Raw genomic sequence first — 19157 nt, forward strand, 5'->3', positions numbered from 1 at the left:
GCTTCTCATGCCACAAGCATCTTTTGCGCAAGCCATCGCTGCTTCCCTGAATACATCCCATTCCAACCCCCCCACTCCCCTTACGTCCTTTGCTCTCACCTTTTTCCATTCTGCACTCAGTCTCTCCTGGTACTTCCTCACACAAGTCTCCTTCCCAAGCTCACTTACTCTCACCACTCTCTTCACCCCCAACATTCTCTCTTCTTTTCTGAAAACCTCTACAAATCTTCACCTTCGCCTCCACAAGATAATAATCAGACATCCCTCCAGTTGCACCTCTCAGCACAGTAACATCCATAAGTCTCTCTTTTGCACGCCTATCAAGTAACACGTAATCCAATAATGATCTCTGACCATCTTTCCTACTTACATACGTATACTTATGTATATCTCTCTTTTTAAACCAAGTATTCCCAATCACCAGTCCTTTTTCAGCACATAAATCTACAAGCTCTTCACCACTTACATTTACAACACTGATGATACTGATGATAAGCAAAGATCTTTAGAGGAAGCTCCATACATGAGAGTTAGATTGGGTAAATTTGTTATTGCAGACACCCCCCACCCCACCCCCCCATGACAAGGGTGTTAAAGACTTGCTTAACATTCTGCCATAACATATCTCCATGGACATAACATTTCATTATACTAAGGTCCCAGTAATAAGTTCTTGATTTTCTGTATCCCAACATTCCTCTTTGCCCTGGTATAATAACACATGAGAAGCGCCTCTCATATAAATTGTAGATAAATGAGCATAATTTTCACTACTGAATGCTTATTCAATGTGGAAATATCTTTGTAAAAGATTCTAAGCTCTTTTGTTGGGTTCCACTTTTCAAAAGTGATGTTGCATTGACAAAAATTCTCAGAAGATTGAGGAAGTAATACTATATTTCATAAAAGGATATGGCATAAATAACATGCATAGATGCACTTTTTCATTTATGAACTTCCACACATAAAATGTTAAAACAAATATATATGAAAGACAATAACCTGACAATTTTAGACCCAAATAGTGACTGCCTAAATATACATAAAAATAAAATATACATGGTTTTACTCAAGAACTGGCATGATTATCATTAAACAAGATATATGTCATTAGATATCAATAAAAAGTTATAAATTATCATGGTATGATACATTTGTACAGAAGGAAATCAATGTAACCCACCCAATTCACAGAAATACTTTTAAAGCAAAGGTAAATATCCTAAAAGAATGTATGTAGTTCTAAATTATAAACAATGACCTTTTAGTGTCTTTAAGAGAAATCGTAAATTTCTTAAGTATTCTAAATTTCCTGGTAGTGTCACTAAATCTCTCTTGGAAAGGTATTTCATAAAGGCAAATACATGCAAGCTTCCAATGTTCAGTATGCTTTGGACAGTTTATCACAATGATCAACACCTGTACACTCCATTTTCTGTACTTTATTCACACATTGCTCCCAGTTTAATTATAATTTGTGATGCTCCTGTCATGCACTACTTTTTTCCTTTGATTTTTCTTTAGATTTCTCATGACGTGCCCGAGCCTTTTCCCGAGCATTATGATATATAGGCAATAACTTTCCTTCCTCTGCCAATATTTTCATCATATTAACAATAAGTGGCAAGTAATTGTGTTTGCGGCGAATGTTCTCCACCTGCCATCGAGCTCGTTTATTTTCCTCAGACACAAGGGATGCTCGAAGACGTGTCAGTTCTTCCACTTCACCCGAAACATCCATTCCACCTTCCTTAAAATAGAGGTATCATCCATTACCTTCAAGAAAATGTTACATACATCATGATACCCTAAATCATATCAGGACATTTTCAAAGATCAATATTATTATCAATAACAATAGATTTATATCCATTCAAAGACAAGAATACAATCCACAATAGGGAAAACTTACTTCTATATCCCTCTGCAACTGTGCAATGTTCCTTTCAATAACCATCTTGCGGTCACTGACAAGAGCCATGAGATTAAAGTGAATTTCACCTTCACTATACCTGAAAAGTAAAGCATCACATTCTAACCATAAATGTTCATAACCTGCCAAAAACTTTTATACACAAATAATAATCTGAAATTAGTATGTAGCACTCATAGCTGTAGTCAAAATAATTATACAAATTGAAAAGAAAACCATCTATATCTCTGATGCCCATTCCCTCCGAAAACTCTCTCGAGGGGGTAGCTGCAGCAAAAGTCTCTCCAATCCTAGTGAACTCCAGTGTTGCTGCCTTAGCCTTTAAGGCTCCTGGTAGAGGTCAACTTTAGCAGTGTTTCCAGTCTCTCCTACCTAATGTTACAACCTACTACTACTATCTATTGCTCCTAACAAGGATAGAGCACAGTGCTCACCACAGGAAAATCTACATCTGTATTCAAGAACCATACAATGGGCAGTCAACTTTGCGAAGGCAACGAAGGTTCGTATTGTCATATTCAAGAATGTGATAATGCGACAGGTCTACGCTGATTGGCTGGCAGGTATGGTTCTGCAATGGAATTATTGGAACGTTATGAAGGTAGCCTTTGTAATGAGACTTTACAATGGAAAATAAGATCATGCTAAAGAGATGTGAATTCAAATAAAAGTTACAGGAAAATATTTTTTCAAGACTGGTGCGAGTCGTACTGCTACTTGAGAATATTCATATTTTGCCAATGCCTATGTTATGTAGTCTTTGATGTTTTGCCAAAAACATTCTCAAGTAGCGGTATGACTCAAACCAGTCTTGAAAAATGATCTTCCTGTAACTTTTATTTGAATTCCCATCTCTTTGGCATAAGATAGTAATATTTTTGAATGTGTTTATTGAATCAAGAGATTTCTTTGTTTTACTTTGTCGCTGTCTCCCACATTAGTGAGGTAGTGCAAGAAACAGACGAAAGAATGGCCCAACCCACCCACATACACATGTATATACATACACGTCCACACACACAAATATACTTACCTATACATCTTAACATATACATATATATACACACACAGACATATACATATATACACAAGTACATAATTCATACTGTCTGCCTTTATTAATTCCCATCGCCACCCCGCCACACATGAAATAACAACCCCCCTCCCCCCACATGTGCATGAGGTAGCGCCAGGAAAAGACAACAAAGGCCACATTCGTTCACACACAGTCTCTAGCTGTCATGTATAATGCACCAAAACCACAGCTCCCTTTCCACATCCAGGCCCCATAGAACTTTCCATGGTTTACCCCAGACACTTCACATGCCCTGGTTCCATCCTTTGACAGCACATCGACCCCGGTATACCATATTGTTCCAATTCACTTTATTCCTTGCATGCCTTTCACTCTCCTGCATGTTTAGGCCCTGATCACTCAATATCTTTTTCACTCCATCTTTCCATCTCCAATTTGGTCTCCCACTTCTCCTCGTTCCCTCCACCTCTGAGTCATATATCCTCTTGGTCAATCTTTCCTCACTCATTCTCTCCATGTGACCAAACCATTTCAAAACACCCTCTTCTGCTCTCTCAACCACACACATTTTAATTCCACACATCTCTCTTACCCTATTATTACTTACTCGATCAAACCACCTCACACCATATATTGTCCTTAAACATCTCATTTCCAGCACATCCACCCTCCTCTTCACAACGCTATCAATAGCCCATGCCTCGCAACCATATAACATTGTTGGAACCACCATCCCTTCAAACATACCCATTTTTGCCCTCCGAGATAATGTTCTCGACTTCCACACATTCTTCAATGCTCCCAGAAATTTTGCCCCCTCCCCCGCCCTATGATTCACTTCCACTTCCATGGTTCCATCCGCTGCCAGATCCACTCCCAGATATCTAAAACACTTCACTTCCTCCAGTTTTTCTCCATTCAAACTTACCTCCCAATTTACTCGTCCCTTAACCCTACTGTACCTGATAACCTTGCTCTAATTCACATTTACTCTCAGCTTTCTTCTTTCACACACTTTACCAAACTCAGTCACCAGCTTCTGCAGTTTCTCACACGACTCAGCCACCAGCATTGTATCATCAACAAACAACAACTGACTCACTTCCCAAGCTCTCTCATCCACAACAGACTGCATACTTGCCCCTCTTTCCAAAATTCTTGCATTCACCTCCCTAACAACCCCATCCATAAACAAATTAAACAACCATCCCTGCCGCAAACCAACATTCACTGAGAACCAATCACTTTCCTCTCTTCCTACATGTACACATGCCTTACATCCTCGATAAAAACTTTTCACTGCTTCTAACAACTTGCCTCCCATACCATATATTCTTAATACCTTCCACAGAGCATCTCTATCAACTCTATCATATGCCTTCTCCAGATCCATAAATGCTACATACAAATCCATTTGCTTTTCTAAGTATTTCTCACATACATTCTTCAAAGCAAACAACTGATCCACACATCCTCTACCACTTCTGAAACCACACTGCTCTTCCCCAGTCTGATGCTCTGTACATGCCTTCAACCTCTCAATCAATACCCTCCCATACAATTTCCCAGGAATACTGAACAAACTTATACCTCTGTAATTTGAGCACTCACTTTTATTCCCTTTGCCTTTGTACAATGGCACTATGCAAGCATTCCGCCAATCCTCAGGCACCTCACCATGCGTCATACATACATGAAATAACTTCACCAACCAGTCAACAATACAGTCATCCCCCTTTTTAATAAATTCCTCTGCAATACAATCCAAACCCGCTGCCTTGCTGGCTTTCATCTTCCGCAAAGCTTTTACTACCTCTTCTCTGTTTACCAAATCATTCTCCCAACCCTCTCACTTTGCACACCACCTCGACCAAAACACCCTATATCTGCCACTCTATCATCAAACACATTCAACAAACCTTCAAAATACTCACTCCATCTCCTTCTCGCATCACCACTACTTGTTATCACCTCCCCATTAGCCCCCTTCACTGAAGCTCCCATTTGTTCCCTTGTCTTAACGCACTTTATTTACTTCCTTCCAAGACATCTTTTTATTCAAGAGATAAAATATATAATTGTTAACAATTATTTTCTGTCGTAAAGTCTCATTGCAAGGGGGTACCCTTGCGAAGGCCACCACCTTTGCAACATCCCAATAATTCCATCGCATAGTCATACCAGCCAGTCAATCAACTTCAACCTGTGTCGCATTACCACATTCTTGAATACGATGATGTGAAGCTTCATCACCTTTGCAAAGTCAACCGCTCGTCATATAGTTCTTGAATACGGGCCCTAAGAGTTACATAGAGGAAGTTGTGTAAATTAAATGTTGTCAAATGTTATGTGTGACTAGGAGAGATTGTATACTTGTGGACAGAGTGCCAACAGTTCATGTGGCGGTGAGGCAGAATGAAAAGACAGCTACCTGGGTCTGAGAAATGCAACTTGACAACCACTGAAGTGTTGGCTCACTCAGCAGCCAGCAATGACCCTCCCGATACCTAGGCAGATAGTACTGGTAATATACCTCCCTGGTCAGTGGCTGCCTACCAACTACTATCTAGAAAGAAAACTGTCATCAAATAATTCTTACGTCAAAATAAGTCATGTATATCAAGTTGAACGTCTCTAAGCTGGTAACTCTGGGACATAAGTGATGTTGAATTATGGAATTATCTGGTGTCTTGTTCAGGTTAATTATGGTTAGAAAAAAAAAAAAAGTGTGGATGGAGATAACATCGTCTAGGATAGCAAAAATGGGCATTTGAAGGAATAGTAGTTCCAACAATGTTATATGGTTGCTAGACATGGGCCATTGATAGGATTGTACAGAGGAGGGTGGATGTGTTGGAAATGAAATGTTTGAGGACAATATGTGGTGTAAGGTGGTTTGATTAAGTAATGAAAGGGTAAGAGAGATGTGAGGAATTAAAAAAGAGTGTGGTTGAGAGAGCAGAATAGGGTGTGTCGCAATGGTTTGGACATATGGAGGGAATAAATGAGGAAAAATTAACAAAGAGGATATATGTGTCCGGGGTGGAGGCAACAAGAAGCGGGAGACCACACTGGAGGTGGAAGGATGGAGTGAAAAAGATTTTGAGCAATCGGGCCTGAATGTACAAGAGGGTGAGAGACGTGCAAGGAATAGAGTGAACTGTGACCATGTGGTATACCGGAGTCCAATTTGGTCTCCGACTTCTCTTTGTTCCCTCCACCTGACAAATATTATCTTATTTGTCAATCTCTCCTTACTCATTCTCTCCATGTGACCAAACCATTTCAATACACCCTCTTCTGCTCTCTCAACCACACTCTTTTCATAACCACACATCTCTCTTACCCTTTCATTACTTACTCGATCATACCACCTCACACCACATATTGTCTTCAAACATTTCATTTCCAAGACATCCATCCTCCTCCGCACAACCCTATCTATAGCCCATGCCTCACAACCATATAACATTGTTGGAACCACTATTCCTTCAAACATACCCATTTTCGCTCTCCAAGATAATATTCTCTCCAACACATTCTTCAACACTCCCAGAACCTTTGCCCCCTCCCCCACTCTGTGACTCATTTCCACTTCCATGGTTCCATCCGCTGCTAAATCCACTCCCATACATCTAAAACACTTCACTTCCTCCAGGTTTTCTCCATTCAAACTTACCTCCCAAACAGCTTGTCCCTCAACCCTATTGAACCTAATAACCTAACTCTTATTTACATTTACTCTCAGCTTTCTTCTTTCACACACGTTACCAAACTCAGCCAAAAACTTCTGAAGTTTCTCATCTGAATGTCACGAGCACTGTATCATCCGTGAACGAGAAATGACCCATTTCCCAAGGCCTCTCATCCACAACAGACTGCATACTTACCCCTCACTCCAAACTCTTGCATTCACCTCCATAACAACCCCATCCATACACAAATTAAATAACCATGGAGACATCACGCACCCCTGCTGCAAACCGACATTAACTGGGAACCAATCACTTTCCTCTCTTCCTACTCGTACACATGCCTTACATCCTTGATTAAAACTTTCGACTGCTTCTGACAACTTGCCTCCCACACCATATACTCTTAATACCTTCCACAAAGCATCTCTATCAACTCTATCATATGCCTTCTCCAGATCCATAAATGATACATACAAATCCATCTGTTTTTCTAAGTATTTCTCACATACATTCCTCAAAGCAAACACCTGATCCAAACATCCTCTACCACTTCTGAAGCCACACTGCTCTTCCCCAATCTGATGCTCTGTACATGCCTTTACCCTCTAAATCAATACCTTCCCATATAATTTCCCAGGAATACTCAACAAACTTATACCTCTGAAATTTGAACACTCACCTTTATCCCCTTTGCCTTTGTACAATGACACTATGCATGCATTCTGCCAATCCTCAGGCACTTCACCATGAACCATACTTACATACCAACCAGTCAGCAACACAGTCACCCCTTTTTTAATAAATTCCACTGCAATACCATATAAACCCGCCGCCTTGCCAGCTTTCATCTTCTGCAAAGCTTTCACTACCTCTTCTCTGTTTACCAAACCATTCTCCCTGACCCCTCTAACTTCACACACCACCTTGACCAAAACACCCTATACCTGCCACTCTATCATCTAACACATTCAACAAACCTTCGAAATACTCACTCCATCTCCATCTCACTTCACCACTACTTGTTATTACCTCCCCATTTGCCCCCTTCACCGATTTTCCCATTTGTTCTCTTGTCTTACGCACTTTATTTACCTCCTTGCAAAACATCTTTTATTCTCCATAAATTTAATGATACTCTCACACCCCAACTCTCACTTGCCCTCTTTTTCATCTCTTGCACCTTTCTCTTGACCTCTTGCCTCTTTCTCTTATACATCTCCCACTCATTCACAATACTTCCCTGCAAAAATCATCCAAACACCTCTTTCTTCTCTTTCACTGACAATCTTACTTCTTCATCCTACCACTCACTACCCTTTCTAATCTGCCCACCTCCCACCTTTCTCATCCCACAGGCATCTTTTGCACAAGCCATCACTGCTTCCCGTAATACATCCCATTCCTCCTCCACTCCCCTTGCATCATTTGCTCTCACCTTTTTCCATTCTGCACTCCATCTCTCCAGGTACATCCTCACACAAGTCTCCTTTCCAAGCTCACTTACGCTCACCACTCTCTTAACCCCAACATTCTCTCATTTTTCTGAAAACCTCTACAAATCTTCACCTTCGCCTCCACAAGATAATGATCAGACATCCCTCCAGTTGCCCCTCTCAGCACATTAACATCCAAAAGTCTCTCTTTCACATGCCTATCAATTAACATGTAATCCAATAATGCTCTCCGGCCATCTCTCCTACTTACATACGTATCTCTCTTTATAAAGCAGGTATTCCCAATCACCAGTCCTTTTTCAGCATGCAAATCTACAAGCTCTTCACCATTTGCACTTACAACACAACACCCCTTGTACATCAATTATACCCTCAACTGCCACATTACTCACCTTTACATTCAAATCACCTATCCTATAACCCGGTCTCATGCATCAAAGCTGCTAACACACTCAACTGCTAACTCAGCTGCTCCCAAAACACTTGCCTGTCATGATCTTCTCATGACCAGGTGCACAGGCACCAATAATCACCCATCTCTCCCCATCAACTTTCAGTTTTACCCATATCAATCTAGAGTTTACTTTCTTATACTCTTTCACATACTCTCACAACTCCTGCTTCATAAGTAGTGCTACTCCTTCATTTGGGCTTGTCCTCTACCAACCCCTGACTTTACTCTCAAGACATTCCCAAACCACTCTTTCCCTCTACCCTTGAGCTTCGTTTCACTCAAGAGCCAATACATCTAGGTTCCTTTCCTCAAACATATTACTTATCTCTCCTTTTTTCTCATCTCGGTTACATCCACACATTTAGACACTCCAATCTGAGACTTCGAGGAGGGTGAGCACTCCTCGCATGACTCCTTCTGTTTCCCCCCCCCTTTTTTTTTTTGCTTTGTCGCTGTCTCCTGCGTTTGCGAGGTAGCGCAAGGAAACAGACGAAAGAAATGGCCCAACCCACCCCCATACACATGTATATACATACACGTCCACACACGCAAATATACATACCTATACATCTCAATGTACACATATATATACACACACAGACACATACATATATACCCATGCGCACAATTCACACTGTCTGCCTTTATTCATTCCCATCACCACCTCGCCACACATGGAATACCATCCCCCTCCCCCCTCATGTGTGCGAGGTAGCGCTAGGAAAAGACAACAAAGGCCCCATTCGTTCACACTCAGTCTCTAGCTGTCATGCAATAATGCCCGAAACCACAGCTCCCTTTCCACATCCAGGTCCCACACAACTTTCCATGGTTTACCCCAGACACTTCACATGCCCTTATTCAATCCACTGACAGCACGTCAACCCCGGTATACCACATCGATCCAATTCACTCTATTCCTTACCCGCCTTTCACCCTCCTGCATGTTCAAGCCCCGATCACTCAAAATCTTTTTCACTCCATCTTTCCACCTCCAATTTGGTCTCCCACTTCTCCTCGTTCCCTCCACCACCAACACATATATCCTCTTGGTCAATCTTTCCTCACTCATTCTCTCCATGTGCCCAAACCATTTCAAAACACCCTCTTCTGCTCTCTCAACCACGCTCTTTTTATTTCCACACATCTCTCTTACCCTTACATTACTTACTCAATCAAACCACCTCACACCACACATTGTCCTCAAACATCTCATTTCCAGCACATCCACCCTCCTGCACACAACTCTATCCATAGCCCACGCCTCGCAACCATACAACATTGTTGGAACCACTATTCCTTCAAACATACCCATTTTTGCTTTCTGAAATAATGTTCTCGACTTCCAAACATGCTTGTGGCATGAGAAGCGTGGGAGGTGGGTTGATTAGAAAGGGTAGTGAGTGGTGGGATGAAGTAAGATTATTAGTGAAAGAGAAGAGAGAGGCATTTGGATGATTTTGCAGGGAAAAAATGCAATTGAGTGGGAGATGTATAAAAGAAAGAGACAGGAGGTCAAGAGAAAGGGGCAAGAGATGAAAAAGAGGGCAAAGGAGAGTTGGGGTGAGAGAGTATCATTAAATTTTAGGGAGAATAAAAAGATGTTCTGGAAGGAGGTAAATAAAAAGCGTAAGACAAGGGAGCAAATGGGAACTTCAGTGAAGGGGGCTAACAAGTAGTGGTGATGTGAGAAGGAGATGGAGTGAGAATTTTGAAGGTCTGTTGAATGTGTTTGATGATAGAGTGGCAGATATAGGGAGTTTAGGTCGAGGTGGTGTGCAAAGTGAGAGGGTTAGGGAAAATGATTTGGTAAACAGAGAAGAGGTAGTAAAAGCTTTGCGGAAGATGAAAGCCGGCAAGGCAGCAGGTTTGGATGGTATTGCAGTGGAATCTATTAAAAAAGGGGGTGACTGTACTGTTGACTGGTTGGTAAGGTTATTTAATGTATGTATGACTCACGCTTTTTTCCATAGCCAGAGGTTGAACCATTATGTGACATTCATTTTTTTCATTCATTTCAAGCTAGAAGTTTCAGTTTTCTAAATTGTTTCTTACATTTTTCATATGTATATATATGTATGTGTGTGTGTGTGTATATGTGCGTATGTATGTGTATGTGTGTGTATGTGTATATGTATGTATATATGTATATTATCCCTGGGGATAGGGGTGAAAGAATACTTCCCACGTATTCCTCGCGTGTCGTAGAAAGCGACTAGAGGGGACGGGAGCGGGGGGCCAGAAATCCTCCCCTCCTTGTATTAACTTTCTAAAATGGGAAACAGAAGAGGAGTCACGCGGGGAGTGCTCATCCTCCTCGAAGGCTCAGAGTGGGGTGCCTAAATGTGTGTGGATGTAACCAAGATGTGAAAAAAGGAGAGATAGGTAGTATGTTTGAGGAAAGGAACCTGGATGTTTTGGCTCTGAGTGAAACGAAGCTCAAGGGTAAAGGGGAAGAGTGGTTTGGGAATGTCTGGGGAGTAAAGTCAGGGGTTAGTGAGAGGACAAGAGCAAGGGAAGGAGTAGCAATACTCCTGAAACAGGAGTTGTGGGAGTATGTGATAGAGTGTAAGAAAGTAAATTCTCGATTAATATGGGTAAAACTGAAAGTTGATGGAGAGAGGTGGGTGATTATTGGTGCATATGCACCTGGGCATGAGAAGAAAGATCAAGAGAGGCAAGTGTTTTGGGAGCAGCTGAATGAGTGTGTTAGTGGTTTTGATGCACGAGACCGGGTCATAGTGATGGGTGATTTGAATGCAAAGGTGAGTAATGTGGCAGTTGAGGGAATAATTGGTATACATGGGGTGTTCAGTGTTGTAAATGGAAATGGTGAAGAGCTTGTAGATTTATGTGCTGAAAAAGGACTGATGATTGGGAATACCTGGTTTAAAAAGCGAGATATACATAAGTATACTTATGTAAGTAGGAGAGATGGCCAGAGAGCGTTATTGGATTACGTGTTAATTGACAGGCGTGCGAAAGAGAGACTTTTGGATGTTAATGTGCTGAGAGGTGCAACTGGAGGGATGTCTGATCATTATCTTGTGGAGGCTAAGGTGAAGATTTGTATGGGTTTTCAGAAAAGAAGAGTGAATGTTGGGGTGAAGAGGGTGGTGAGAGTAAGTGAGCTTGAGAAGGAGACCTGTGTGAGGAAGTACCAGGAGAGACTGAGTACAGAATGGATAAAGGTGAGAACAATGGAAGTAAGGGGAGTGGGGGAGGAATGGGATGTATTTAGGGAATCAGTGATGGATTGCGCAAAAGATGCTTGTGGCATGAGAAGAGTGGGAGGTGGGTTGATTAGAAAGGGTAGTGAGTGGTGGGATGAAGAAGTAAGAGTATTAGTGAAAGAGAAGAGAGAGGCATTTGGACGATTTTTGCAGGGAAAAAATGCAATTGAGTGGGAGATGTATAAAAGAAAGAGACAGGAGGTCAAGAGAAAGGTGCAAGAGGTGAAAAAAAGGGCAAATGAGAGTTGGGGTGAGAGAGTATCATTAAATTTTAGGGAGAATAAAAAGATGTTCTGGAAGGAGGTAAATAAAGTGCGTAAGACAAGGGAGCAAATGGGAACTTCAGTGAAGGGCGCAAGTGGGGAGGTGATAACAAGTAGTGGTGATGTGAGAAGGAGATGGAGTGAGTATTTTGAAGGTTTGTTGAATGTGTTTGATGATAGAGTGGCAGATATAGGGTGTTTTGGTCGAGGTGGTGTGCAAAGTGAGAGGGTTAGGGAAAATGATTTGGTAAACAGAGAAGAGGTAGTGAAAGCTTTGCGGAAGATGAAAGCCGGCAAGGCAGCAGGTTTGGATGGTATTGCAGTGGAATTTATTAAAAAAGGGGGTGACTGTATTGTTGACTGGTTGGTAAGGTTATTTAATGTATGTATGACTCATGGTGAGGTGCCTGAGGATTGGCGGAATGCGTGCATAGTGCCATTGTACAAAGGCAAAGGGGATAAGAGTGAGTGCTCAAATTACAGAGGTATAAGTTTGTTGAGTATTCCTGGTAAATTATATGGGAGGGTATTGATTGAGAGGGTGAAGGCATGTACAGAGCATCAGATTGGGGAAGAGCAGTGTGGTTTCAGAAGTGGTAGAGGATGTATGGATCAGGTGTTTGCTTTGAAGAATGTATGTGAGAAATACTTAGAAAAGCAAATGGATTTGTATGTAGCATTTATGGATCTGGAGAAGGCATATGATAGAGTTGATAGAGATGCTCTGTGGAAGGTATTAAGAATATATGGTGTGGGAGGAAAGTTGTTAGAAGCAGTGAAAAGTTTTTATCTAGGATGTAAGGCATGTGTACGTGTAGGAAGAGAGGAAAGTGATTGGTTCTCAGTGAATGTAGGTTTGCGGCAGGGGTGTGTGATGTCTCCATGGTTGTTTAATTTGTTTATGGATGGGGTTGTTGGGGAGGTAAATGCAAGAGTTTTGGAAAGAGGGGCAAGTATGAAGTCTGTTGGGGATGAGAGAGCTTGGGAAGTGAGTCAGTTGTTGTTCGCTGATGATAGAGCACTGGTGGCTGATTCATGTGAGAAACTGCAGAAGCTGGTGACTGAGTCTGGAAAAGTGTGTGGAAGAAGAAAGTTAAGAGTAAATGTGAATAAGAGCAAGGTTATTAGGTACAGTAGGGTTGAGGGTCAAGTCAATTGGGAGGTGAGTTTGAATGGAGAAAAACTGGAGGAAGTGAAGTGTTTTAGATATCTGGGAGTGGATCTGGCAGCGGATGGAACCATGGAAGCGGAAGTGGATCATAGGGTGGGGGAGGGGGCGAAAATCCTGGGGGCCTTGAAGAGTGTGTGGAAGTCGAGAACATTATCTCGGAAAGCAAAAATGGGTATGTTTGAAGGAATAGTGGTTCCAACAATGTTGTATGGTTGCGAGGCATGGGCTATGGATAGAGTTGTGCACAAGAGGATGGATGTGCTGGAAATGAGATGTTTGAGGACAATGTGTGGTGTGAGGTGGTTTGATCGAGTGAGTAACGTAAGGGTAAGAGAGATGTGTGGAAATAAAAAGAGCGTGGTTGAGAGAGCAGAGGAGGGTGTTTTGAAGTGGTTTGGGCACATGGAGAGGATGAGTGAGGAAAGATTGACCAAGAGTATATATGTGTCGGAGGTGGAGGGAACAAGGAGAAGAGGGAGACCAAATTGGAGGTGGAAAGATGGAGTGAAGAAGATTTTGTGTGATCGGGGTCTGAACATGCAGGAGGGTGAAAGGAGGGCAAGGAATAGAGTGAATTGGAGCGATGTGGTATACCGGGGTTGACGTGCTGTCAGTGGATTGAAGCAGGGCATGTGAAGCGTCTGGGGTAAACCATGGAAAGCTGTGTAGGTATGTATATTTGCGTGTGTGGACGTATGTATATACATGTGTATGGGGGGGGGGGGTTGGGCCATTTCTTTCGTCTGTTTCCTTGCGCTACCTCGCAAACGCGGGAGACAGCGACAAAGTATACTAAAAAAAAAAAAAATGACTCATGGTGAGGTGCCTGAGGATTGGCGGAATGCGTGCATAGTGCCATTGTACAAAGGCAAAGGGGATAAGAGTGAGTGCTCAAATTACAGAGGTATAAGTTTGTTGAGTATTCCTGGTAAATTATATGGGAGGGTATTGATTGAGAGGGTGAAGGCATGTACAAAGCATCAGACTGGGGAAGAGCAGTGTGGTTTCAGAAGTGGTAGAGGATGTGTGGATCAGGTGTTTGCTTTGAAGAATGTATGTGAGAAATACTTAGAAAAGCAAATGGATTTGTATGTAGCATTTATGGATCTGGAGAAGGCATATGATAAGAGTTGATACGGATGCTTTGTGGAAGGTATTAAGAATATATGGTGTGGGAGGCAAGTTGTTAGAAGCGGTGAAAAGTTTTTATCGAGGATGTAAGGCATGTGTACGTGTAGGAAGAGAGGAAAGTGATTGGTTCTCAGTGAATGTAGGTTTGCGGCAGGGGTGTGTGATGTCTCCATGGTTGTTTAATTTGTTTATGGATGGGGTTGTTAGAAAGGTGAATGCAAGAGCTTTGGAAAGAGGGGCAAGTATGAAGTCTGTTGTGGATGAGAGAGCTTGGGAAGTGAGTCAGCTGTTGTTCGCTGATGATACAGCGCTGGTGGCTGATTCATGTGAGAAACTGCAGAAGCTGGTGACTGAGTTTGGTAAAGTGTGTGAAAGAAGAAAGTTAAGAGTAAACGTGAATAAGAGCAAGGTTATTAGGTACAGTAGGGTTGAGGGTCAAGTCAATTGGGAGGCAAGTTTGAAGGGAGAAAAACTGGAGGAAGTGAAGTGTTTTAGATATCTGGGAGTGGATCTGGCAGCGGATGGAACCATGGAAGCGGAAGTGGATCATAGGGTGGGGGAGGGGGCGAAAATTCTGGGAGCCTTGAAGAATGTGTGGAAGTCGAGAACATTATCTCGGAAAGCAAAAATGGGTATGTTTGAAGGAATAGTGGTTCCAACAGTGTTGTATGGTTGCGAGGCGTAGGCTATGGATAGAGTTGTGCGCAGGAGGATGGATGTGCTGGAAATGAGATGTTTGAGGACAATGTGTGGTGTGAGGTGGTTTGATCGAGTAAGTAACGTAAGGGTAAGAGAGATGTGTGGAAATAAAAAGAGCGTGGTTGAGAGAGCAGAAGAGGGTGTTTTGAAATGGTTCGGGCACATGGAGAGAATGAGTGAGGAAAGATTGACCTAGAGAATATATGTGTCGGAGGTGGAGGGAACGAGGAGAAGAGGGAGACCAAATTGGAGGTGGAAAGATGGAGTGAAAAAGATTTTGTGTGATCAGGGCCTGAACATGCAGGAGGGTGAAAGGAGGGCAAGGAATAGAGTGAATTGGAGCGATGTGGTATACCGGGGTTGACGTGCTGTCAGTGGATTGAATCAAGGCATGTGAAGCGTCTGGGGTAAACCATGGAGAGCTGTGTAGGTATGTATATTTGCGTGTGTGGACGTATGTATATACATGTGTATGGGGGCGGGTTGGGCCATTTCTTTCGTCTGTTTCCTTGCGCTACCTCGCAAACGCGGGAGACAGAAAAAAAAAAAAAATATATATATATATATATATATATATATATATATATATATATATATATGAAAGCCATACAGTCACCCCCTTTTTAATAAATTCCACTGCAATACCATCCAAACCCGCTGCCTTGCCGGCTTTCATCTTCCGCAAAGCTTTTACCACCTCTTCTTTGTTTACCAAATCATTTTCCCTAACCCTCTCACTTTGCACACCACCTCGACCAAAACACTCTATATATCCCACTCTATCATCAAACACATTTAACAAAACTTCAAAATACTCACTCCATCTCCTTCTCACATCACCACTACTTGTTATCACCTCCCATTAGCCCCCTTCACTGAAGTTCCCATTTGCTCCCTTGTCTTACGCACTTTATTTACCTCCTTCCAAAGCATCTTTTTATTCTCCCTAAAATTTAATGACACTCTCTCACCCCAACTCTCATTTGCCCTCTTTTTCACCTCTTGCACCTTTCTCATGACCTTCTGCCTCATTCTTTTATACATCTCCCACTCATTTGCATTATTTCCCTGCAAAAATCGTCCAAATGCCTCTCTCTTCTCTATCACTAATAATCTTACTTCTTCATCCCACCACTCACTACCCTTTCTAATTTGCCCACCTACCAAGCTTATGCCACAAGCATCTTCTCGTGCAAGCCATCACTGCTTCCCTAAATACATCCCATTCCTCCCCCACTCCCCTTACCTTCTTTGTTCTCACCTTTTTCCATTCTGTACTCAGTCTTTCCTGGTACTTCCTCATGCAAGTCTCCTTCCCAAGTCTCCTAACTCTCACCACTCTCTTCACCCCAACATTCTCTCTTCTTTTCTGAAAACCCATACAAATCTTCACCTTCGCCTCCACAAGATAATGATCAGACATCCCTCCAGTTGCACCTCTCAGCACATTAACATCCAAAAGTCTCTCTTTCGTGCACCTATCAATTAACACGTAATCCAACAACGCTCTCTGGCCATCTCTCCTACTTACATACGTATAATTATGTATATCGCTCTTTTTAAACCAGGTATTCCCAATCACCAGTCCTTTTTCAGCACATAAATCTACAAGCTCTTCACCACTTCCATTTACAACACTGAACACCCCATGTATACCAATTATTCCCTCAACTGCCACATTACTCACCTTTGCATTCAAATCACCCATCATCATAACCCGGTCTCGTGCATCAAAACCACTAGCACACTCATTCAGCTGCTCCCAAAACACTTGCCTCTCATGATCTTTCTTCTCATGCCCAGGTGCATATGCACCAATAATCACCTCTCTCTCTCTCCATCAACTTTCAGTTTTACCCATATCAATCTAGAGTTTACTTTCTTACACTCTATCACATACTCCCACCACTCCTGTTTCAGGAGTAGTGCTACTCCTTCCCTTGCTCTTGTCCTCTCACTAACCCCTGACTTTACTCCCAAGACTTTCCCAAACCACTCTTCCCCTTTACCCTTGGGCTTGGTAAGGTTATTTAATGTTTGTATCATTCATGGTGAGGTGCCTGAGGATTGGCGGAATGCTTGCATAGTGCCATTGTACAAAGGCAAAGGGGATAAAGGTGAGTGCTCAAATTACAGAGGCAAAAGTTTGTTGAGTATTCCTGGGAAATTATATGGGAGGGTATTGACTGAGAGGGTGAAGGCATGTACAGAGCATCAGATTGGGGAAGAGCAGTGTGGTTTCAGAAGTGGTAGAGGATGTGTGGTTCAGGTGTTTGCTTTGAAGAATGTATGTGAGAAATACTTAGAAAAGCAAATGAATTTGTATGTAACATTTATGGATCTGGAGAAGTCATATGATAGAGCTGATAGAGATGCTCTGTGGAAGATATTAAGAATATATGGTGTGGGAGGCAAGTTGTTAGAAACAGTGAGAAGTTATTATCGAGGATGTAAGGCATGTGTACGTGTAGGAAGAGAGGATAGTGATTGGTTCTCAGTGAATGTAGGTTTGCGGCAGGGGTGTGTGATGTCTCCATGGTTGTTTAATTTGTTTATGGATGGGGTTGTTAGGGAGGTGAATGCAAGAGTTTTGGAAAGAGGGGCAAGTATGCAGTCTGTTGGGGATGAGAGAGCTTGGGAAGTGAGTCAGTTGTTGTTCGCTGATGATACAGCGCTGGTGGCTGATTCATGTGAGAAACTGCAGAGCTGGTGACTGAGTTTCGTAAAGTGTGTGAAAGAAGAAAGTTGAGAGTAAATGTGAATACGAGCAAGGTTATTAGGTACAGGTGGGTTGAGGGTCAAGTCAATTGGGAGGTAAGTTTGAATGGAGAAAAACTGGAGGAAGTAAAGTGTTTTAGATATCTGGGAGTGGATTTGGCAGCGAATGGAACCATGGAAGCATAAGTGAATCATAGGGTGGGGGAGGGGGCGAAAATTCTGGGAGCCTTGAAGAAGGTGTGGAAGTCAAGAACATTATCTCGGAAAGTAAAAATGGGTATGTTTGACGGAATAGTGGTTCCAACAATGTTGTATGGTTGCGAGGCGTGGGCTATGGATAGAGTTGTGCGCAGGAGAGTGGATGTGCTGGAAATTAAATGTTTGAGGACAATACGTAGTGTGAGGTGGTTTGATCGAGTAAGTAATGTAAGGGTAAGAGAGATGTGTGGAAATAAAAAGAGCGTGGTTGAGAGAGAAGAGGGTGTTTCGAAATGGTTTGGGCACATGGAGAGAATGAGTGAGGAAAGATTGACCAAGAGGATATATGTGTCAGAGGTGGAGGGAACGAGGAGAAGTGGGAGACCAAACTGGAGGTGGAAAGATGGAGTGATAAAGATTTTGAGTGACCAGGGCCTGAACATGCAGGAGGGTGAAAGGCGGGCAAGGAATAGAGTGAATTGGATCGATGTGGTATACCGGGGTCGTCGTGCTGTCAATGGATTGAATCAGGGCATGTGAAGCTTCTGGGGTAAACCATGGAAAGTTCTGTGGGGCCTGGATGTGGAAAGGGAGCTGTGGTTTCGGGCATTATTACATGGCAGTTAGAGACTGAGTGTGAACGAATGGGGCCTTTGTTGTCTTTTCCTAGCGCTACCTCGCACACATGAGGGGGGGAGGGGGATGTTATTCCATGTGTGGCAAGGTGGCGATTGGAATAAATACGGGCAGACAGTATGAATTATGTACATGTGTATATATGTATATGTCTGTGTGTGTATATATATGTGTACATTGAGATGTATAGGTATGTATATTTGCGTGTGTGGACGTGTATGTACATACATGTGTATGGTGGTGGGTTGGGCCATTTCTTTCGTCTGTTTCCTTGCGCTACCTCACAAATGCGGGAGACAGCGACAAAGCAAAATAAATAAATAATTAAATAATATATATATGGAGATGGAGTGAGTATTTTGAAGGTTTTTTGAAAGTGTTAGATGATAGAGTGGCAGATATAGGGTGTTTTGGTTGAGGTGGTGGGTGAAGTGAGAGGGGTCAGGGAGAATGATTTGGTAAACAGAGAAGAGGTAGTGAAAGCTTTGCGGAAGATGAAAGCCAGCAAGGCGGCGGGTTTGGAAGATATTGTAGTG

General features: G+C 42.4%; 1 protein-coding gene across 1 annotated transcript in view; it reads right to left on the reverse strand.

Moving 5' to 3' along the window:
* Window positions 1–935: 935 nt before the first annotated feature.
* Uch-L5 (ubiquitin carboxy-terminal hydrolase L5) overlaps window positions 936–19157 on the reverse strand; it is an 81673-nt gene continuing 63451 nt past the window's right edge. Inside the window, exons 6-7 of the mRNA XM_071674804.1 lie at window positions 1913–2012; window positions 936–1750 (exon numbers count right to left, since the gene is read on the reverse strand). Of these exons, the coding sequence (XP_071530905.1) occupies window positions 1490–1750; window positions 1913–2012 (361 nt within the window). The 3' untranslated portion in view covers window positions 936–1489. The remainder of the gene's footprint in view (window positions 1751–1912; window positions 2013–19157) is intronic.

The sequence above is a fragment of the Panulirus ornatus genome, chromosome 20 (assembly GCF_036320965.1).
Source record: "Panulirus ornatus isolate Po-2019 chromosome 20, ASM3632096v1, whole genome shotgun sequence".
Classification (NCBI taxonomy): Eukaryota; Metazoa; Arthropoda; class Malacostraca; order Decapoda; family Palinuridae; genus Panulirus; species Panulirus ornatus.